Raw genomic sequence first — 25,029 nt, 5'->3', positions numbered from 1 at the left:
CCCTCTCTTTCACATTATCTCAAATGAGTCACGAATATTCCAGTAATTTATTTCAACAAGAGAAAGACCAAGGCCATTATTTCAAGAACCCGCCATTATCTTTTTTCTAACTACATCCCTGATCCTGAAAGAAAAATCAGTTGGTTTGCTGCCTCGATTTCACATACAACCAGAACATGATAGATAGGGTGAATGCACAGAGTCTTTTACCTAGAGTAGGGGAAATCAAGAACCAGAGGACAAGTTTAAGACGAAAGGGGCAAAATCTTATACAAACCTGAGGGGCAACTTTTTCACACAGTGGGTGATGGGTATGGAACAAGCTGCCAGATGAGGTAGTTGAGGCAGGTATTATGACATTTAAAATACATTTGGACAGGTACATGGATAGGGAGGGTTTAGAGAGATATCGGCCAAACGCAGGCAGGTGAGACTAGCATAGATGGGGCATCTTAGGTTGGGCTGAAGGGCCTGTTTCTGTGCTGTGTGACTCAAGGAGCTTGGAACAACTTGTCCTCATCATCAGAGTATCCGTAGCACAACCTTGAAATCCTCAACCTTGCCTCTAGACGTCCATTCCAACAGCTCTCATTCCCAACCTACTCAAACTTATCTACAGCTCGTGCTCTAACTTGCATTTAATCCGACTCAACCATCTCTGTGCTTGCTAATCTACAGTGTCTGCAATGCCTGCGTTTTTAAATATGTATTGAGTATCATAACTTTTGGCATAGATAGGGGAGACCATCAAAACTTTTTCACTGGGGAGGAAATGTCCAACACAAGAGGACATGAGAAGGGAAAAGTTTAATGGAGATGTGGTGGGGAAGTCTTTTTACACAGTAGTGGGGGCCCGGAACACATTGCCAGGGGTGGTGTTGGAGGCAGGTACAATAGGCACATGGAAGAGGCTTTTAACATGGCACATGGAAGTGCAATGGAATAGATGGATATGGAACATGTAAAGGCAGATGAGATCTGTTTAACTTGGCATCATGTTCGGCACGAACATTGTGGATAAAGGGTTTGTTTCTGTGTTGTACTGTTCTATGTTCTCTTCATGACCTTCCTAATCTATAACACTAATTTCCTCATTGCTACAACCCTGAAAGATCTGTGCTCCTCCATGTCTGGGGCCTTGATCCTTGATTTTAATCATCCACCATTGACGAAATGCCCTCAAATGTCAAGGAGTCATGTTCTCCCTAATTTGTAGGTATGCAAAATGTTTGGTTCAAACAGATAGGTAGATATTCTGTGAGAAGGTGGAGACAATAAAGGGAGGAGAAATTGGCAGCCAAAAAGTGGAGCCAAAGAAGAGATTGAAATTTTAAAACAACAAATGCTGGAAACCAAATAGGTCGGATCGAATTTGTGAAGAGAGAAGCCAAATTAATATTTTCAGTTTGATTACTTAAAAAAAAATCAGACTGCGAATCATTAGACACGAAACATGATGATAAGGGACCGAGTGGAGTGCACAAAGGGAATGTCCAATATTCAGACTTAAAATTGAGCTTACATTTACTTTTTGTGTCTGAAAATGTCCCAAGACTTGCCCATTTGTTGGAAAAGTGCTTTCTGCAATACCACATTATGTTACTAACCCGTGTCATCAGCAACATTAGATAAAACTTAATGTTATTCGTAAATATTCTGAATAATTGAAAACAGTAGTTACTTCTCATTTGAACATATAATTCCGGGACTTCCGGTTGAACGAGCCACGAGATGGCAGATTAGGGTAAGAGCTCCCGACATTTTGAGTTAATATTTACCCACTACAACTCGAATATTTCCCAAACTTTTGTGGCAGTTTCGTAAATATTGTGGGTCAGGATTATGCCTAGAGGAAAGAGTAAAAAGTCGACGCAGATGGAGTTTTCCGATGGTGAAGGGGCTAGCCGAGCCTCCTCAGCTAGCAGTGCAAGGGAGGACGATGATAAGCAAATGCACCCAGATAAGGAACGAGAGAGAGCGGACCTCAGCCTCATATTGAAAGAGTTGAGAGAGTTTAGAAAGGACAATAGTGAGCAGCTGAACGGAATTCGGGATGAAATTACAAAGACGAACACCAGAATCGGGGAGGCGAAAGAGAGGATTGACGCGGCTGAAAACAGGCTACAGGTGGCAGAGGACGTGGTGACGGAGCTGCTGCAACTCCAAATTGACGGAGATTTGGAGTTCCTAGATGCCAAATTGACGGATATAGAGAGCCGCTCCAGACGTGAAAATATCCAAATTCATGGAGTTAAAGAGGGAACAGAGGAGAACTCCCCGTCAATGGTGGATTTTGTGGAAAGTTTGTTGAGGGAAGGACTGGGGCTTCCGGCCGCCTTTAAAATACGGGTAGAGAGAGCGCACCGAGCTCTGATGTCGAAGCCGCCCGGGGATGCCCGACCGAGGTCCATGGTGGCCAAGTTGTCAAGTTACAGGATGAAAGAGGAGCTGCTTAGACTGGCCTGGCAGAATAGAGGATTTCAATACCTCGAGAAGAGAGTTAACCTGGATCACGATTATATAACAATATAACATATAACAACTACAGCATGGAAACAGGCCTGTCCGGCCCTACCAGTCCACGCCGACCATTCTCCCTGACCTAGTCTCATCTACCTGCACTCAGACCATAACCCTCCAATCCCCTCCTATCCATATACCTATCCAATTTACTCTTAAATAATAAAATCGAGCCAGCCTCCACCACTTCCACCGGAAGCCCATTCCATACAGCCACAACCCTCTGAGTAAAGAAGTTCCCCCTCATGTTACCCCTAAACCTTTGTCCCTCAATTCTGAAGCTATGTCCCCTTGTTGGAATCTTCCCCACTCTCAAAGGGAAAAGCCTACCCACGTCAACTCTGTCCGTCCCTCTCAAAATTTAAAAAACCTCTATCAAGTCCCCCCTCAACCTTCTACGCTCCAAAGAATAAAGACCCAACCTGTTCAACCTCTCTCTGTAGCCTAAGTGCTGAAACCCAGGCAACATTCTAGTAAATCTCCTCTGTACCCTCTCCATTTTGTCGACATCCTTCCTATAATTTGGCGACCAGAACTGCACACCATACTCCAGATTCGGCCTCACCAATGCCCTGTACAATTTCAACATTACATCCCAACTTCTATACTCGATGCTCTGATTATGCGCCAGATGTGTTAAAAAAAACGGAGGGAATACACCGAAGCGAAAAGAATCCTGAAGAAGAAGAAAATCAGATTTCAAACTCCATTTCCAGACAAGTTAAGAGTTTTCTACCAGGAGGGAACAGTGGTATATGGATCGGCGGAGGAGGCGACGAAGGATATGGCGAAGAGGGGGCTCCCGGTGTCGGTCATCAAACACCCGGAGGCCCTTTTGGAGCGGATCCAGCATCTCACGTGGCGTAGTGCCGGGAGACCGGGGAACCGGGAGAGAACGGTCAGGAAAGTGGATTTCAAGGAAAAGTTACAGGCTTTTAGACGCCAGGACTCGGGATAATGATTGAACCGAAAGGTTCGAACGGCAATGGTGACCAAAGGAAGCGGGTGAGTCGAATTTTGATGTTGGGGAGTTTCAGGACCCGTCTCCCATCGGAGGACAGACTTTAAGGCCTTGTTTTTACTCGTTACATTAAACGAGCATGGTATAGGCTATGAACACGGATATTACGTATATGTCGGGTGGACTCTTCTAACCGGGTAGCCGGATAGATCGACAGCTTTGGAACGGAAGAGCCACCGTTAGAAGACGGCCCTCTCCCACCTGTCAGGGGGAGAGGCAACACCTCAAAGCCCTCTCACCATCAGGGCTTTAATAGGGTCAAAATCAGGACCCCACAGTTGGAAGTCCGTTTATTTACTTTAGTGTTATTATTGTGTTTTTGTTCTGTAGTTGTTTTTTGGGGGCTGTTTCGTGCATGGATACTGGAGCTGGTATGGTTTATATACTTTTATTTCTTCTACTTATTGGACACTAAATGCAAGCAGTTAAAATAGTAACTTATAATGTGAATGGCCTTATCAATCCTATTAAGAGAAGCAAGATATTAAGCAAAATAAAGAGAGATAGAGTCGAGGTGGCCTTTCTACAAGAAACACCTGTCTGAAACAGAGCATGCTAAACTAAAACGACTGGGCTTTAAACATCAGTACTCCTCATCATATAGTGCTGGTCATAGGAGGGGGGTGGCAATATTAATCTCTAGCAATATAAGTTTTGATCCCACCTTTGAAAAGAGAGATCCAGAGGGGAGATATATCTTCATGAGAGGTAATTTAGGCGGCTCATTGGTTACTCTGTTAAATATTTACGCTCCTCCCAACTCGGATTGGAAATGTTTTAAACAAGTGTTTGATTTGATAATATCTGAAACCCAGGGAGTATTAATCTGTGGGGGGATCTTAATGTTAGATTAAATCCTAAACTGGACTCTTCAAAAATGTTCATATAGCTCAGCCGAAATTGATAAATAAAAAAATTAATTTGGCAATGAAGGATATTGGATTAATTGATGTATGGAGAGAACTAAATCTGTCAAAACGAGACTACACATATTTTTCTAATCCACATTTGGCATATTCTCGGATTGATTATTTTCTTACCTTTGGAAAAGACCTTCATAGGGTTGTAAGCTGCGAGGTGGGGAGCATGGACCTTTCAGATCATAGTCCTGTGTATTTAAAACTACTTCTTGATCGGTATCAAAGAGACACTTTATGGAGATTAAATACATATGTACTGACTCATATGAAAGAACAGATTAAGAACGATATTACAGAGTATCTGGAACTAAATGACAATGACGAAGTTTCACCTCTGATACTGTGGGATGCATGTAAAGCGGTGCTTCGGGGCAAGATAATAGGATACAGTGCTCACATAAAGAAAGCTAGACATGAACAGTTAGATCGGCTGCAAGTGGAACTGAAACAACTGGAACAAAACCATAAGGATACAAATGATCAAAAAATCCGAGAACTACTTGTGAAGAAGAAGAATGAAATAAATGATATTTATACAAAAGATATAGAAAAAAAGTTGATTTTTGTAAAACAGAAATATTATGATGGGGGAGGAAAAGCCAGTAAATTATTAGCCTATAAACTAAAAAAACAACAGGCAGAGAATACAATTCATAAAATAAAACACCCTGTAACTAATTTTACACACTATAAATTGAAGGAAATACAAAATTGTTTTGATATATATTTCAAAAGATTATATTTACAACCTCAAATCAGTGGGGAGAAAATGGAGGATTTCTTTAATGAGATTCATTTGCCAAAATTGACCAGTGAACAGAGTAAGTCCCTTGTAGCTGAAATAACAGAGAAAGAAGTTAGGTCTGCTATAGTACATCTTAAACCAAATAAGGCCCCGGGCCCAGACGGGTTCCCTTCAGAATGGTACCGGGTAATGGTGGACTCATTGGTCCCGTTACAACGCACTTTCAATTGGGTTCTCAAAGAGAACGTAATACCCCCCTCCTGGAAGGAGGCAGTAATCTCATTGATTCCGAAAGAGGGAAAAGATAAATCTGTATGCAGTAATTTTAGGCCAGTGAGCGTACTCAATCAGGATTACAAAATTTTTACTCACATACTAGCCAAACGATTAGAGTGTTTGCTACCACAAATTATTAGCCTGGATCAGACAGGGTTTGTTCGAGGGAGACAAACCCAAGACAACATTAGGACATTGCACATAATTGACCACATAACAAAATTTAACTTAGAAGCAGTCCTAGTTGGGTTAGATGCTGAAAAAGCTTTTGATTGTGTAAATTGGTCTTTTTTGCTTAGAGTTTTAGATAGATTTGGATTTCACAATACTTTTATTAAAACAATACAGGCTCTCTATGATAGCCCAAGTGCAAGAATTAAAATTAACGGAGTAGTTTCAAAACCATTTTTGCTAGAAAGAGGAACAAGACGGGATGTCCAATCAGCCCCCTTTTATTTGCGGTTTTTATCGAACCTTTGAGTCAATGGATTATCCAGAATAATAATATCAAAGGAATAGTAATGAAAGGAGGGGAACAAAAGATTTCTTTATTTGCCAATGACGTATTGGTGTATTTGTCAGACCCTGAACAGTCTTTGTTACAGTTATTTTATGTTTTGGAACGATATGGATCCTTCTCTGGCTATAAGTTAAATGTTATAAAAACACAAATTCTTAGTTTCAAATATAGCCCCTCAGTAAAAGTAAGGGAAAAGTTTAATTTGAGGTGGGATGCTGAATCCATGAGATATCTGGGAATAAACATTCCAATAGATCTGACTAAACTGCACTTGCTTAACTACCTCCCATTGAACAATAAGATCAGGGAAGACATTAGGAGGTGGGACCTAATACCTTATCTTAATTTTGGATCTCGTATTGAATCGGGCAAAATGGTTATGTTACCGAGGCTGTTGTATCTCTTTCAATCACTTCCACTAGATATATCAGACCAAGAATGGGATAAACAAATCTCGAGGTATATTTGGCAGGGACAAAGACCAAGAATCAGATACCAGGGGTTGCAACTGACCAAAAATAAAGGTGGGGTTGCACTCCCGTGCTTGAAAGACTATTATGCAGCTGCTCAGCTGAGAACATTAATTTATTGGTGCAACCCCGACTATTGTGCTAGATGGAAGGAGATTGAGATTGCTATAACAGAGGAATTTCCGATTCAGGCTGCAATCGGAGATAAGGAGTTAACAAATAAGTTAATTAATTTGGGAAACTCATGGATTCGATTATCACTTAACGTATGGAATAAGGTCGTTACCCAAAATCATCTGAGGGATGCTGTGAAGGTTTTGAGATGGTGCACGTTTGATCCAGATTTTGTACCAAAAAGACAGGACTAGTTTTAAAAGATGGAGTTCTCAAGGTTTGACATCATATTGCACATTTTTACATAAGGGGTCTATGAACAGCTTTGATAATCTGAAGAGGCAATTTGGTTTGAATAATGATGATTTCTATAGATACCTTCAAATTCACCATTATATAGATCAAATACAAAAGGAATGTGCAGAAGTAAAATGGGATAATATTTTGTTAAATGTATTTATTGATGCTTACCATGGAGGCTCAAAACAGAAAACCATCTCAAAATTATACAAGGGTTTACAGCAGAGAAAAGGCAACTCACTGTATGTAAAACAGAAATGGGAAAGGGAAGGTAATCTGGTTCTAAAGGAAGAAACCTGGGAGAGCTTATGTGAGATACAATGGAAAACTTCAAGTTCAAATGTTTGGCGGGTGTTTTGCTGGAAAACCCTTATTAGGTTTTTTATTACACCAGTTCAAAAAAGGCATTACACAAATTCTTCTTCATGCTGGCGACAATGTGGGTGCCTTGAGGCAAACCATTTTCACATATTTTGGTCTTGTGTATCAGAGAACCCATTTTGGCAGGAGATTCATAAAGTTTTATAAAAAGTTTTTTATATGGATATTCCATTTAAATTTGAGTTTTTATATTTTGGTGCTTTACCAGTGCAAAATGCTTCTATTAAGGATAAGTATCTTTTCCAGATCTTAAGTGCTGCCAGCAGGAAAGCTATTACTAGGAAGTGGTTGAAACCTGGAAAACCTAATGTGGATGACTGGATTATCATTGTATATGATATTTTTATAATGGAAAGGATAACTTTTGCTTTAAGATTGCAACAGGGAATATTTTTGAAAAGGTGGGAAAAATGGATGTTGTACATTATGCCCGTACGGCCATCATTTGTTTAAAGCGGATCTTTGTATCCTACTTCCGTGTCCTATCTCATTTTCCTTGATTTCATACCGCTCCAGAAGTAGTGATGAAATATTATAGAGGTATACCCCAAATGTTGGTTTTGGTTGTTTTTGTTTTTGTATGTAGTTAAGTTTTGGATATGATCAAATGTCCAGTAAGTCATTACCCATCCTTGTAGTGCTTCCAATACCTGTGGTATGAATTATTTTGGGATATGCAGTATTTGTTAACTACGGAGGGTTTAAGGTGAATGAGAATGTGTATCATTGTGGAATGTATGGAACTGGAAAATCAAAATAAAAATAGAATTATAAAAAAAACAACAAAAAAACCCCATATAATTCCGACTCCTTGTTTTGTACTGCTTAACCTAATCTCATTAGGACAATAATTTGCTTCAATTTATGTTTATTTTAATTTTAATAAAGTCACTTATTTGGAAACTTAAGATTCCTACTGGAAGTCTATTAGTCTAACATTTATCTCTCTTTGGAAAGGTTTGGCCCCAAAACATGTCTCACCTTCTACAAAAATCAGTGCCAACTTGTAATAAAAAAGGTACACCCTTATCAAAGGAAAGTGTTTATTGTTCAGTTGTTACAAGGAAATGTAGAAAATAAATACAGTTTACCGTGAAAATTATTTGCTACTTGTATTCCGTATTATTGTCTTGTAAATTCTCCCTGTGACCCTAGAGCATAACTTCAACATCCAAAGGATAGAAGCATATATTACTGCACATGACATCGCCAAATCCAGTACCGGAGATGTTGCTATTGTTTAACAAGATAAAATGCAATAAAAGTACTTACAAATTGCAAGGTCCAAAGGATCCATTCATGGAAGTTAGTATTTTTTTGCCAAATGTGAAAAGGCATCTCAGTCAGACTCAAATTTCTAAAGAGCCCCTATCTTTTTATATATTTTACTTTAAGTTCTTAATTTCACTTATGATATATAAACTTTGACAATCTTTGCTTTATCTATGGCTAACATAATTGCTACACGAACTTACGTATTTTTAATCTTAGTGCCATCTATATTATGGGACATTGGCCACCTTAAAAATATTTAATTTTTAAAGTAATGATTTGAGTAAAGAATATAGATAATTGTGCAAGCGTATATTTTTAATAAATTCAGCTTATTATCCAGTAGAATTGGGGTTAAAGTGCAATATAAGCATCTTAGTAATGATAGTTGAAATCTTTCACTGAACCAAGTTTTTATTCCAATTTCAAATAACGTCTGAATGTCGTGTGTTTCTTGAAATTGTCTGCAAAAAAATGCCTCAAAATGAATGATGTACATTAATTTTTTATTGACCCCTGTTACAATAAGATTTGCACCTCAAAATAATCATGAACTGTTCCCAGATCTAGGTAAAGAAATACCGCCCAATATTCTGTAACCAGAAAAGGAAATTCTTTTAAATAAGACTGTAAATTGATTCTTTGAATATTTAATTAATTTAATATTTCTCTAACAAATGCCAAATTGAAAGGTCTTTTTCATTCTCTGGTTGATCATATTTTAATGGTTGAACATACCAAAACAGAGTTAACAAGATTTGTTGTGCTATTGTTGTAAAGCATCCAGAAATAAACAAGACTGGCATTAGACTCATCAGTAAACAGTGTAGTTATACCATGGATCAGCTCAAAATAAATTCTACATAAAAACTAAATTGAAACCACATAAAAGCACAAACATGAACAAACACCACAATGCATATTAAGTATTAGATATTTAAGAGCCTGAAATATTGTCTTAAAACATTGTTGAATGATAGTTCTTATCTGACAAAACAATGCTTCTTTTTGTAGGAAGCCCATCGGCACACAGGGCAGCAGTGTCTTCCTCCTGCCAGCCAGACCACAATACATTGCTGATGGAACACGTGACCACAGGGTAGTCCCATTATTAAGCAGCCATTTCTGAAATTCTCCAAGCATACCACACATTCCGAGCAATGCAGCATGTTACTGGGCCAAGCAGACCAGTCTGGCTCATCATCTTCAGTGACGTTCGTGTTTCTGTGCAATTTTGGCGTGCTTTGACAAACATTGACGGAGTTTACTTCACTGGTATTCAAGTCTTCATTAGCTTGCACTTTTCCTTGTGCAGGTGCCAGGCATCCGCTAGCTTCTTCATTATCACATTTTCCTGATTTATTGCACACTTCATGGTTTTCAGTTTCAGAATCACTTTCAGTCTCCTGCCAGTTTTCAATCACTTCATCTTCAGAATGCCCCATAATACTTTTAAATAGCCAGGTTGGTAGGTTCTTTATGTAATCCGTTGGTATCAATGGATGCAACCAAAGATCTGGGAATGCAAGTCTTTCCAGTAACAAATTAGGATCTTCGTCCCAATCTAAATTATGAGGATAGTGCTGAAATGACGCAATTGGATGGAACAGGTAGCTTGTATACCAGTCCCACAGGCTTGACAGCCATTCAAGATTATTCACATTCACTTCATCGTCGTTATTATTACGTCTTCGTTTCTTCTCAAAGTAATCTATTAGCAAACCATGACCCAGGTATGTGCTGAGAAACAGAGCAGGGTGAGAAGAGTAGAAAGTCCAATCAGCTCGAACCCAAGATGCTAAAGTGGTTGTGTTGGCGTATCTCAAAAATTTTAAACTATATTCATAAAAGCTTTCCAAATATGGCAACTGCAAAAAACCAATTATGGGAAGCCAGGACATTATTAATAAAGAGTTATAAGTTCCTAATGTGCTTATAAGAACCACAAATCGTTTTATTGTTGCGCCTTGTGTTATAAATAAGTCCATCCATGCCATTAAATTAACCAAAACTAGACTCAAGACAAAGAGATCATTTACTTCAGGTTGTAACGATCGGAGAAATGCATCCATTGCATGATGTGATATAAACTCCCCTGTGGTGTTTCCATATTTATAGATACCTTCAGGAGTTTTCACAATATATGCTGGGAACTGGTCAATGCCAATCTCCTTCATGTGGCTGTCACTGTTCCAGTTCTGTACATCAACAAATATGAATTCCACACGACCTGTAAATTTTACACTGAGGACAGAAAAGAACGCAGGTGGCTGGTCCAGGCTTGCAAACAAATACATCTTTACCAGGTATCGATCATTTTTATTCCATTCTTCCATTAGCTGATTGGGACTTCTGATTGTTTTAATTCGAGATGCCACATGGGTGTTTATCCATTTGAAAATATGCTCAACTTCAATTCTACGTCCACTGTACTCTTTAAGCATTACTTTCCCTTTTGACGTGTTCGTTTGTGGAATGGACATTATGAGTGTGGATTTCAACCAATCTCTTTTGCTACAGTACCTATAGAGAAAAAATGCAAATAAAACACAAATAAGTTTTGTAATTATTTGCAGATATCATACAAAAAATAGGCTGAGTTATCTGTTAAATCGTTTGTAAATATTGCTCACTGCCTGGAAACAATTTGTGCATTTATACAGTTGCTTTAGCAGTGAGAATATCACATTGATGGAACTAGATAGTAGAAAAGCAAAGGAGATGATGAAAGGCTCTTTTCAAAAGGTAGAATTTGAGCAAGCATTGGAGAAGTAAAGGCAAGATAGTTTGATGGAAAGCTGATACAGAATAGCTAATTCATGATGTCAGAGCCAAAAGGAAATGGCTGACTTTTAGAGTTCAAGTTAGAGCCATACAACACAGAAACAGGCCCTTTAACTGATGATACTTTATTGTCACTAATACCCAGGACAGTGAAATTCTTTGTTTTGCATACAAAGTGCACAAAAGAGTCCCCACAAAGGCACTGAAAGTTTACAAGAAGTACTCACCCACTCTTCTCCACCCCCCACCCCCGGGTCCCTTTTGGTTCTTGGCGGCGCCCCCCATTATTCTCAGCACCCCCACCCACGTTGCCCCCCCCCCTCCACGCTGGGTCCCCATTTATTCTCAGCGGCGCCAAACAGTGTCCATGTCGACCATCCATCACCCATCTACCCTAATCCAACATTTTATTCTCCCTACATTCTCCCGTTATCCCGTTTATTCCAAGTTTTGATCTCCTTTCAACACTTGTGCTTCCAACCTAAACAGACTCCATCTGAGACCAAATTTTAAAACTTAACTTAACTGTGGAACTAAATATTCTGGTTTACAAAAAAGGGCAAAATGTTGGAGTTACTTCCATACCATGAAATTTTAAAACATTCTTTCTTGATTCTTACCCTTGAAGGCACTCTCCACGTCACTATTTTAGTTCCTTTTTCTGAAATAGCCCTACAGATCTCTATACTCGTCCAATTCCGACCACTTGTACACTCCTGAAGCGAATCTCCCCATTTTTGGCAACTGTGCTCTCTCAGCCGATTTGATTAACAGTCTAAACACTACCTTCACACACATCTTCAAACTTCATTTAGAGTTCATTCTAACCCGATATCTGATCACTTTCCAGATATCTTTCTTAACCAATAAAATATAATTATTTTTTAATTTAAGGGGTGTGGGCTTCACAGGGTCAGGTGATATATAATTGCCTATCCCTAACTGCCCATGAGAAGGTGGTGGTGAGCTGTCTTCTTGATCCATCACAATCCTTGAGATGTGGATACAGCCTCAATGCTGTTAGGGAGAGAGTTCCAGGTTAATGACTTAGTGAAGGTGAAGGAATAGTGACATATTTCCAAGTCAGGATAGTGTGTGGTATAGCGGGCAACTTCTACGTGGTGTTCCCGTACTTTTGCTGCCCTTGTTCTACTAGTTGGTAGAGGTTGTGGAATCCATGTCCAGTTTAGCCTCAATGCAATGCTCAATAGAATCCTGCCTTGAAATCACGGGCAGTTACTCTTACTCGCTGGAATTTAGAAGATTGAGGGGGGATCTTATAGAAACTTACAAAATTCTTAAGGGGTTGGACAGGCTAGATGCAGGATTGTTCCTGGTGTTGGGGAAGTCCAGAACAAGGGGTCACAGTTTAAGGATAAGGGGGAAGTCTTTTATGACGAGATGAGAAAGTTTTTTTTCACATAGAGTGGTGAATCTGTGGAATTCTCTGCCACAGAAGGTAGTTGAGGCCAGTTCATTGGCTATATTTAAGAGGGAGTTAGATGTGGCTAAAGGGATCAGGGGGTATGGAGAAAAGGCAGGTACGGGATACTGAGTTGGAGGATCAGCCATGATCATATTGAATGGCGGTGCAGGCTCGAAGGGCCGAATGGCCTACTCCTGCACCTATTTTCTATGTTTCACCCGAGTTCAGCTCTTTTGACTAAATTTAAACCAAGGCTGTAACAAAGTCAGGAGCTGGGTGACTGATGGAACACTGACTGAGCTTCTGCAAGTAGATTGTTACCAAGTGTCACTTCACAGCACTAGCAATTAATCCTTCCATCATGTTGCTGGTGATTAGAGTAAACTAGTGGTGCGGAAAATGGCCAGGTTGGATTTTTCTTGCTTCATGTGGACAGTGCATACATGGACAATTTTCCACTTTCTTGGGTAGATGCCAGTGTTGCAGCTGCACTCAAACACCCAAGAGCATTGCAGATTCTGGAGAAGTATTCAGTACTTTTGTCAAAATGTTGTCAGAAACCAGATGCTTTGTTTTGTTCAATGCCTTTAGCCAGTGAAGACTGGCATCTACCATGCAGGAGACCACGGGAAGGGGCCGAGAGGGATTATTCACTCGTCACTTCTTGTTGAAGATTCTTGCGAATGCTTCAGCTTTCTATTTTGCACTGATGGGCTGCGAACCCCATTGACAAATTACTTGACAATAATCCTGTTAAGTGCTTTGGAACTTTAAATTTGGCGACAGCATATAATACTGTTCTTTGAACAAATTGGAATTTATAATGAAAATGTTAGGGCCAAAATGCAGATGTTAAAAGAGATTAAGAAAAACATGGCTAAAAATATCACAGTCAGGTGGGTTGAAATACGAGTAGATGCAGTAGTAGTCTTGATTATAGGTTGAATGTGAGAATTATTTGTTCTGAATCAAAGAAGAGGACAATGTTTATTGTAATGCTGTTTGGTATGGGGAAGTTGGTCATGAGGGTGTGGAGTTTAGGCAGGTTCTGAATGCGGCAACTTTCCTATAGTTGAATTTGGGCAAAAATTGTTTAGTTAATTCACAATTTCTCTGACTGCAGGGGAGATCATGTGGTTAAAACTAGCAGCAAAGAACTGGAGAAAACTGTCAGATAACACTAAGAAAAATGTCCATGTGTAAAAATCGTTGCTCAGAAGATGGCTGTTAGCCCATGATGAAGATTATAATCTAACTACAGCAGCACAAAGTGGTATTGGATGTTTTCCTGAAATATTGCAGTCCCTGTGGTGAAGCTATTCAAACGTTACTGTTTGGATCAGATTGTTCATTGTGCAATGGTGATTCCTTGGATGCAATGAAATTCCTTGTTCACGTGAAGTTTACAGGTAAACAGAATACACAGAGTAATCATAAACACAATAATACACAAGTACAGAGCAGAAGAATGACATGAAATTGTAGTGTATTTTGCAGTAGTACAAAAAATGTTAAAGTACAATACTGGAATAACCAAATGAGGTAACCAAATGAGCTCCAAGGACATGTGAAAAAGTTGATTGATTCAAGAGTCTGAAGCTATTCTTAAGTCTGGAGGTCTGGACTTTCAAGCTCCTGTATCCTCTCCATGAAGGTAGAAAAGGGAGAAGAGAACGGCCAAGGAGGAAAGCTAGCTTGATGATACTTCAGGCCTTCCTAATGCCACCATGAAGATGGACTAAATAGAAGGAATTAATGAGTATGTGACGGACTGGGTTCATTCACCACTCTCTGAAGGTTCAGGCAGTCAAGAACAGAGTGCTTGCCATACCAGGCTGAGGTATATCCCATCAGAATACCTTCAATAGCACATCCGCAGAATTTCAAGAGAATGCTTGTGCACATGCCATATCTTCTCAGAGGCCTACGTAAGCAAATATACTGATGAGCTTTCTTGATCGTCAAATCAGGGACCAGGTTAGGTAGTTGGTGATACGGATACCTGGGAACCTGAAGCCGTCAACCATCTCTACAGCAGCTGTTGATGAGGTCAGGGTTGTGTTTCACTCAAAGGGTGGTGAGTGTATGGAACAAGCTGCCAGAGGAGGTAGTTGAGGCTGGGACAATGTTTAAGAAACAGTTAGACAGGTACATGGATAAGACAGGTTTGGAGGGATATGGACCAAACGCAGGCAGGTGGGATATGTTGGCTGGTGTGGGCAAGTTGGGCTGAAAGGCCTGTTTCCACATTGTATCACTCTATGACTATCTATTCCTTCCTTTGGTCAACAACCATCCTTTGTCTTGCTGGTGTTAAGGGCAAGGTTGTTGTGCTAACACTATGACACAAAGTTCTTAATCGCTTTCCTGTACATTGTTGATCTGGCCAACAACATTATATGATCAGCGTCAAACATAAAAGACCATTTGGCATTGTACTTGGCCATAGTTTACAGGGATTAGAGCAGGCGGCTGAGCACACAACTCTGAGAAGTGACAATGTTGAGCATTAGAGTTGAGGCAATTATATGACCAATTCTAACCGACTGATGTCTGCCAGTCAGGAAACCCAGAAGCCAGTTCCAAATGGAGGTCTCAATGCCATGGTCCAGAAGATGAGAGATTAATTTTATCTGAATTATGGCATTGAAGACTGAAGTGCAAGTAATGAATAGCATCCTTGCATAGATATTTCTTATTGTTGAGGTGATCCAGACCTGAATGTAGTGCAAGAGAGAGTGTCCTCCATAGACCTATTTTATTGTAAGCCAATTGCAAAGGGGCTAGAATTTCTAGAAGGCAGATGCAAATGTGAGCCATTATCAATCTTTCAAACAGGGCTGTGGAGTCAGAGTAGGAGACGTGGAATTGGAGTCGGAGCAATTTTGGTGCTGCTGGTGTCAGAGTCAGATACACAAGAAATCAAGGAGTCGGAGTCGGGTGTTTTGGGTATCGACACCACAGCCCTGTTTCAAAGTACTTCATTATGGTCAGTGTTAGAGGTACGGGGTGGTAATTATTGAGATCGGTCTCTGAATTTATCTTGGGCACTGGAATGATGGAAGTTTCTTTATAAAAAAAATCTTAAATATTGGAATGAGCTGCCAAAGGAGGTAGTTAAGGCATAACAACATTTAAAAGACAATTGGATACATCGTATACAGATAGGAAAGGTTGGTTGATGGATATGGGCTATATTAGACTAGCTTTATAGGGTATCTTGGTCAGCATGAACAAGTTGGGCCAAAGGGTCTGTTTCTGTGCTGTATAACAATGATCCAAAAAAAGAATGAAGATAGTCGCGGTGTTTGTAACTGAATGGCAAAACTCCAATATGTGGTTATGGATAATGTCAAGTCAGCATATAGATGTGCTGACTCCGGGGTTAATTCTTCGGAGGCAAGGAAGCTACTGCAGGAGATGAGCTTGCTAGATTCAACTAATTGGAGTCAGAAACTCGTGGCTTATTTTTTACAGAAAAGTACTGCGTTTTAAACTTGCCGGAAGCCATATTCTGGCTTGCAATCTACAATTGCTTATACCTCAGTGGTATTGAAAATTCTTTTTTTTAAACTTCCTATTGTTCGCACACTAAATGACTCATAGCAGTGAGCAGATATTATGCAATCTAATGTAACATTTATTTTAATTGGACACAACTCTGATTTAATAAGCAATGCTGAGGTGAAAAGGGATTTATTTGCTGCCACAATTCTTCCTGTGGGGTAAAAAAAAATCACAGGCGTTGCCAGCATTGTATTTCCACCATTTAAAAAATTCATATGACAGCTGGCCTCTCTATTGCTTATACATGCCAGGAAGGTTATTTTAATATTCCCTACCTGTGTGTGTGTGTGTGTGTGTGTGTGTGTGTGTATTTTCCCTCCCCCGAGTATCAAACAGTGTCTTAGTCATTGTACAAACATAATAGTCATAGAGTCATAGAGTGATAGTGTGGAAACAGGCCCTTCGGCCCAACTCGCCCACACCGGCCAACAATGTCCCAGCTACACTGGTCCCACTTGCCTGCGCTTGGTCCATATCCCTCCAAACCTGTCCTATCCATGCACCTGTCTAACTGTTTCTTAAACGATGGGATAGTCCCAGCCTCAACTACCTCCTCTGGCAGCTTGTTCCATACACCCACCACCGTTTGATTGAAAAAGTTACCCCTCGGATTCCTATTCAATCTTTTCCTCTTCACCTTGATCCTTTGTCCTCTGGTCCACGATTCCCCTTCTCTGGGCAAAAGACGGTGCATCTACCCAATCTATTCCTCTCATGATTTTTTATCCCGCAATAAGATCTCCCCTCATCCTCCTGCACTCCATGGAATAGAGACACAGCCTACTCAACCACTCCGTGTAGCTCACACCCTCTCGTCCTGGCAACATCCTCGTAAATCTTTTCTGAACACATTCAAGCTTGACAATATCTTTCCTATAACCTGGTGCCCAGAACTGAACACAATATTCTAAATGTGGTCTCACCGACGTCTTATACAACTGCAATATGACCTCCATAACTACATTAACAACATTTGCTTTTGCCACATCCTTCAGAAAACTCAAAAATGGCAAGTCTGAACAACAGGCAATAAGATTTCTGCAATATAACCAAATACGTTGTGTGGGGTTTCAGAGTAATATAAAGACACTAAAAAGCTTACCTGGGATCATTGGAACAAATGAAAGCTCCTGTACGTATACCAAACTGGGACACTTTCTTCACCATCTTGTGCCACTGTTCCTTGCCCAATAAAGGATCTTTATCCTTAGCCACAACCTGTGAAATAACGTGGTAATTTAAAAACGACAGTAATATTATTTTACAATAATATTTTATCCTACTTCTGAGGAAAGTAAATATCTGAAATATTAATACTTCTCTTGCCACAAAAGCTGCCTGACCTGCTAAGTATTTCCATTACTGTTTTTTAATCCAGATCAATAGCTTGACCTCAAACACCAGTTCTAGAAGTTAGATTTAGAAGCCAAACAATTTATGACTTAAATTTACAGACAATGTCCACTGTGTCTGCAAGTTGAAAATAAGCTATCTAACCTAATCCCAATTTCCAACATTGTCTATAGTTCTGCATTCTCGAAGTATACCACTATTGTCCCATTCACAGCACATTCCAATTGCCTTATCCACCTCTCCAAATGACATATGGTGAAAGAATGGGACGAATGGGCATGTATTCACTGAGTTTAGAAGGGTGAGACGGGATCTTATAGAAACATATAAAATTCTTAAAGGATTAGACAGGCTAGATGCAGGGAAAATGTTCCCAATGTTGGGAGAGTCCAGAACCAGGGGTCAGTTTAAGAATATGGGGTAGGCCATTTAGGACTGAGATGCGGAAAATCTTCTTCACCCAAAAGCTGTGAATCTGTGGAATTCTCTGCCACAGAAGACAGTGGAGGCCAATTCCCTGGATGTTTTCAAGAGAGAGTTAGATTTAGCTCTTAGGACTAAAGGAATCAAGGGATATGGGAAAAAGTAGGAACGCGGTACTGATTTTAGATGATCAGCCATGATCATATTGAATGGCGATGCTGGCTCGAAGAGCTGAATGGCCAACTCCTGCACCTATTTTTCTATGTTCTATGTTTTTTTTATAAATCTCTCATTCTGGAATAAATTCCATTTGCTGCTTTTCTACCTAAATAACTAGACCATAAATATTTCCCTGCAACTCAAGGATTTCCCTCTGGCTATTAATCGCATGGCTATTTTTTGCATCAGCTACAAAATTTGTAAATATGGGTCCCATCTTCAATAATGTAAACTACAAAAATGAAGATACGGAGTTCCATGGAACCATTTTTGATCTGTCCTGAAACTCTCCCATGGATATCATGGGATTTTACTGAATTGACCAATCTGCTAAATTTATGAAAAGCTTGTTAGCAATTCCTTTCACCAAGGACTCAGCAAAGCATTGGGCACTATGAGTCATATAGCATGGACACAGGCCCTTTGGCCCAACTTGTTCACACCAATCCATATGCCCCATCTACACTTGTCCAATCTGCCTGCGTTTGGCCTATATCCCTCTAAATGAGACCATAATTCATTATAATTCTACTTTTCATCTGAATTGTTTACACCAAGTAGATTCATGAAAAAACTGCTGTTGATGACATTTACCTCTACTGCAGAGGATTTAAAAATAAATTTATCATTAAAATGCACTCTGTACTTGGGTACAATATTTGAATAACAAAGCAGCTAATTGATTCAAGATTCATTTTCTATGTAGAAGTACAGCATGAAAGATCTTTAGGCGCTAATTGAGCAAACACTAAACAGAGAGCTTCCAAAAGACTGACTTTGTTTCCAAAGGAAAATTGGTAAAACAAGGTAGGCACTACTCATTAAAATATGAAAACAAAGACACTTTCCAGCTTCAGCTCTATGTAATATTTTACTTTTATTGCAAATAAAAGTAAATTTCAAATACTTAATTCAAAGACTTGACTGTGCATCACTAGAGATGACCTATGGTTATTTTTAAGCACCTTTACATCTTACAACGTTAGATGCTTTTGGAGTTTGAAACCAAAAACAGTTTCAACTTGATTACTAACCCTATTATTGTAACTCAGCGGGTCAGCCAGCATGTCTGGAGAGAAGGAATGGGTGACGTCTTGGGTCGAGACCCTTCTTTAGACTTGAGTCACCCATTCCTTCTCTCCAGAGATGCTGCCTGTTCCACCGAGTTACTCCAGCATTTTGTGTCTATCTTCAGTTTAAACCAACATCTGCAGTTCCTTCCTACATTTATCTCAAAATGTTTCCCTCTCCAAAATCAAATTGGAAATGGCTCCTGTGAATTCCAGTTTCCGTCATTTGGTTCATGCTGAAAAATATAATTTCATGTCTGCCCTTTCCTACTCCAATATTATTAGGAATCACAAGGAACCGTAGATACTGGTTTACAAATATAACCATTCCATTTCCTCCCCTTTCATACCTCCAACAATCAATGGTCCTTGAAAGAACTGTCTGATACTAGAACTGTTTAAAAGAACTGTCTGATACTAGAACTGTCTGAAGAAGGGTCTCAACCCGAAACGTCACCCCTTCCTTCTATCCAGCGATGCTGCCTGACCCGCTGAGTTACTCCAGAATTTTGTGTCTGACACTAGATATCTGTAGTTTCCTTTTATTGAAGGTCCTCACCTTAAACTTCCATGCCCCTTTTTAACATGGGAGTGATGACTATTTGCTGTTCAGACTCAAATAGTATAAGAAACACATAGAGCTGAATGTGGTTACCACTCTGAATTTTGTGAACTCTGAGCATTATTAGAGTTGTTGATAAATTTTGTGAGCCTTAATACAGCATTTAAAAAAAACACAGAAGTAATTACTTGGACCAGCCATATCCCATCCTTAGTGTCTTCCACCTGTTCATAGAAATGCATCTCGCCACTGAAGTCAGTGCTAGTGGTAGATTCCGATGCTTCCTCTTCGCGAAGTGCAGAATAAAGCTCGCCTTCCATCAAATCACCTGAGAATAAATATACCACAAATAGAACAGAAACACCAAAAAAGTAGCTTAAATATTGTGGATAAAAGGATACGAGATTAGTGTAGTGCCAAGGTGAAAGATCAACCATTAACTTTGAATCATGGAATTGGCCCGAGAGGCCACAGAGCTAACATATTTTTATTGCTTATGTAAAATATTTTGAAGTATAAAAATTAGCTTCGTCTGATCAATTTAATTGCTTGAAAGTCCTTTGTCGTTGTTATTAAAAAAATTACCAAAAAGGCAAGTCCTTAAATGAAATAGTAGACTCAAATTCCATAACAAGATCTTCCATCAGTTAACCATCCTGCTTTACATATGTATATCATCTCAATATTTTAATTATTCAAAATCATTTGCAACTTTTCTTTTCTCATTAAACCTGAAATCTCAAAGCTCTTGCGACTTTTAAAGATTTCTGCAGTTAAAAACCTGTCTTCCAACTTTTGTTTAAAAACAGAAAAAATTAACTTCCATTATTTAAATATATTCCTGATTTTCCTATATTAGATGTCACCCGATGATCAATCAATTTACCAAACCAATGAAAAACTTAATATTGCAATTTGCACAGATTTAATAGAATACAATAATTGAATGAAGTTCCATTATGCAATATTGGGAAGGGCATCGAATTTAAAATTTGTAACATCGTGATGCAGCTGTAAAAGTTGTTGGTGAGACCACAGTTGGAGTAGAATGTGCATTTCTGGTCATTAAGTTGGAAAGGGTGCAGAATGTTACCTGGACTTGCAGACTTGAGTTTTAGGGAGTGATTGAATAGGCTGCAACTTTTTCCTTTGCAGCACAGGTCACAGGCAGTGACCTTGTTGAGGTCGACTCGATAATAAAGGGTATGATAAAGTGAAAGGTCTGAAGAAGGGTCTCGATCAGAAACATCACCCATTCCTTCTCTCCAGAGATGCTGCCTGTCCCCCTGAGTTATTCCAGCTTTTTGTGTCTATCTAAGTGAAAGGTCAGTCTTTCTAAAACTGCAGGGCATTGGCTTAAGGTGAGAGGGCAGATACTTAAGAGAGACCCCAGGGACAGCTCTTTCACTCAGTGGTCCATTTCTGGAATGAGCTGACAGAGAAAGCTATAGAAGCAAGTAGGAAGGATTTAGACGTCTATGGGCCAAATGCAGTTAAATGACACCAACCCAAAATGCCAACCTGGTCGGTATGGAAAAGATGGGTCGAAGGGCTTGTTCTCATGCCATATAGCGCTATGATTCTAATGCTAAATACTATGTATAATATGCCCATAACATACATGGAATTATTCAAATGTTATAATAAATTTGCTATGGGCATATTACAACATACTGTTGTGCATCAATGATGATTTAATGCTGGAAAAAGCTGGCATTAAAAAAATAAATCACAGATACCAACTGATTATCATGCAAATTCACCTGTTCACTAATGATCTTTAGGAAAGTCAAGTCGTCCACTTTATTTGTCACATACACATACAAGATGTGCAGTGAAATGAAAGTGGCAATGCCTGTGGATTGTGCTAAAACTACAAAACAAAACACACAACACAAAAAATAAATCAATACAGTAAATTAGTCCCTAGTGATATAAGAGTTAACAGTCCTGATGGCCTGTGGGAAGAAACTCCGTCTCATCCTCTCTGTTTTCGCATTAAAACTATCATATCATTCAACTTTGTCTCCAGATCCAAATTTATTTTTTTATCTCTGAAATTGCTTAGGATTTTCTTAATCCTGTCTTTAAAATTTTGTCTTGTAGGAGATTACATGACCATTTGAGTCACAAGCAAATGCAGATGCTGAAATCTGGAGCAAAAATAAAAGTGTTGGAAGAACTCAGCAGGACAAGAAGCATCCATGGAGGCAAAGAGATGGTCAACAGTTTTGGTCAAGACCTTCCAGCAAGATTCATGATGCCAAAAATGTGCCTGGGACATGTTCAACAGACTAATGATTTCCTGTTCTTGCTCCAAATCCATAAATAACATGGAAACATCTGTAATTAGCACCTCATCACTAGTAGTTTGTAGTCTCAACGTTACCATTGATAGGATGGAAATGTCTTATTGAAATCTAAATATTGATATGAAAACTAAAAAGTAAAATATTGATAGAAAATACAGACAAGGATTCTGTTGAGTTTCACTACATTAAACAGTAATTTGAATAATACCACCTGTGAATGCACATATGCAGTTAAATATGGTAACAAGATATATCACCCATAGGAATTTGTTGTAGAGGTTTGACACATGCAAGAGGGCAAAAAATAGCAATGTAGATATATTACAAATAGACACTAAACATGCCAGAAATAATTAACACTCATTTAGAATTTGTATACTTGTGCAAGTGAATAGTTAACTGTGTTTTAAGTCTTAAATGCTGCCAAACAAAGTCTCTGAAAATTATTTTGACAAGTTAACACTTCAATTACAAAATTAAGCAAGATTGCTTTGTCTTGAAAACCATACAGGTTGTGCGGTCATTGGGCTACAAGATCCCACAAGCTGTAAACTTTAACAAGTGGGGGTGGGAGGAGCCAGTTGCTCTTCAAACTGTGCTGCAAAAGGAATGATTTTTCCATGCCCTTAAACGACACTACACAAAACCTCCCAAATATATTACTGCTGCAAAACGCAAATGAAAGTGCTTAAACCTCTCATGCTTAAACATCTGAGACAACAAAACAAAGATGCTTTCCCTTTTCTTATTATTCCAGCATTTTCCTAAGTTTAATATTTACCTTTTTCCACCTCCTATATTCCACTTTGGAGATGGAAACCAAATGATAAAATGTGTTTCCTCCAAAATCTGGGAAACTTGGCTGCTGTGGGAAAACCTGTGAACTAGTTTTCACCATCCAGTATGTAAAGCTTGTGCAAGCAAAGTATTAAAATTATTCATGTGGAGGTGGAATGAAGGTGTGGATAAGGGCCAAGAAAATACACTGAATAGAAAGAAACCCCATTTGATTATTATTATAAAAGGAATTCTGGAATTATAAAATTATAATTAGAGAATAATTTAATTATTAACGTAAACTTCTGATTTAAAGAATAAAGAAATTAGACCAACTTTCTCTTTATTGCACATTAAAAAAAAATATTATTTTAAATTATTCACAATAATTTAAGGAGCAACATTATCAAGTTCAAATATTAAGCCTGATTTTTTGAAGTATAGTAACAAATTTAATATACACATCTGATATACACATTTAAAGAAAAACTATTTATGGGAAAATTATAGATGCATTCAAACAATCATGGGCAATGTCAATTTTTCCCCCCCTTTTAAACACAAGAGCCAAATGTTGAAGATCCTTTGAGAACATTTTGCAAAGTGCCTATTGAGCCATCAGTTTGAAGATATTCTGTTGTGCTGCTGTAAGTAAGAATTTCATTGTTCTATCTGAGACATATATGACAATAAAACACTCTTGACCCAAAACGTCACCCCAGAGATGCTGCCTGACCCGCTGAGTTTCTCCAGTACCTTGTGTCACCTATTGTCAAGATGTTTTGAGATCGTTAAAGACCCACTGAGTTACTCCAGCTTTTTTGTGTCTGTCTATGCCATAAGACGTTATATATATTAATTTAAGAAGGCAAAGCAAATCAACAGTGAGAGGACAGAATGACATTATACAGAAAGTACCCAATGAGTAATATCAAATCCTGATGGATGAATGCCTTAGAGAATGTAGAAAAAAGTAGAACGTAAAAAAATTGAAGAAAATGAACACACCGATTATTAATAAAAATAACATTTGGAAATACAGATCAACTAGCACCTGTAAAAAAACAACCAGAAACGTGGGTGGGGATTGCATTGCATAAACATTCCTTGAAAACAGGTGCATTTAATACCTGATTTTTGCACCAGCTCCCTGACATCTTTCTTCTCGGGCAGGCCGGCGTAGCAGATACCTCTACACTCCAGGATGGTCCGCAGCTTCTTGAAGCTCAGCGCCACCGGGTCCACCAACTTGGTGGCGAACACGCCGGTCTCGTACCAGACGATGGCTTCGAAGAAGCGGGCCAGCACGAAGAGAACCAGGAAGTAGAGGAGCAAGAAGAACAGCTTGAGCCACATCTTGGGCCGCGGGGTTGGGGATAGATGGTCAGTGAGAGAGGATTGCGTGCTGTTAAACGGGGCACTCGGGCATCTCAATCCGCCTTCTCTGGGATATTACCCCTTTCAAAATCCCAATTAACGTCCCTCTCTTTCTTTCTCTCCGCTCGATCGATGACGGAGGCCACCTTTCTCGCTCCTAAGGGTGTTGTCAGCCTGGTGTTTACCGCCTCAAAGTTCAGGCCCAGCCGACGCCACCGCCATTTTCCGCGGCCGTGAACAACACGGTGGTGGAGGTGGTGCTGCTGCCGCCGCCGATCCAGCTGCGCATGCGCACCAAACAAATGACCTCATCGGACGACGGGCGAGGAGCTCATTTACATGACATGCTAATTATAATTCTGACGCTCCCTTATGACGCACGGCGAAGTTGACAGACCCAGCCAGGGGGATGCTGGCAAAGGGGGCGCTGCTCCAATGCCGCAATGATGTTCAAGAGTCAAGAGTGTTTTATTGTCATGTGTCCCAGATAGAATAATGAAATTCTTACTTGCAGCAGCACAACAGAATATGTAAACATAGTAACACTGTAAACAATATAGTAAACGAGAAAATAAAGTTCAGTGTGTGTATATATACACATACCCACATATACCTAAGAT

The 25,029-nt window shown here is 39.3% G+C and overlaps 1 protein-coding gene across 1 annotated transcript; it reads right to left on the bottom strand.

The window, feature by feature from the left end:
- Window positions 1–8,293: 8,293 nt before the first annotated feature.
- Window positions 8,294–24,695, bottom strand: rnf103 (ring finger protein 103). Its single transcript, XM_078411085.1, has 4 exons — window positions 24,163–24,695; window positions 20,132–20,271; window positions 17,419–17,534; window positions 8,294–11,062 (listed from the first exon to the last, which is right to left on the bottom strand). Exons 1-4 carry the CDS (start codon window positions 24,386–24,388, stop codon window positions 9,523–9,525), a joined length of 2,022 nt encoding a protein of 673 aa, XP_078267211.1. The 5' UTR covers window positions 24,389–24,695; the 3' UTR covers window positions 8,294–9,522.
- Window positions 24,696–25,029: the final 334 nt, after the last annotated feature.

Source organism: Rhinoraja longicauda, chromosome 1 (genome assembly GCF_053455715.1).
Source record: "Rhinoraja longicauda isolate Sanriku21f chromosome 1, sRhiLon1.1, whole genome shotgun sequence".
NCBI lineage: Eukaryota > Metazoa > Chordata > Chondrichthyes > Rajiformes > Arhynchobatidae > Rhinoraja > Rhinoraja longicauda.
Note: the sequence above shows the minus strand (reverse complement) of the source record. Positions and strands in the feature narration are given on the sequence as shown.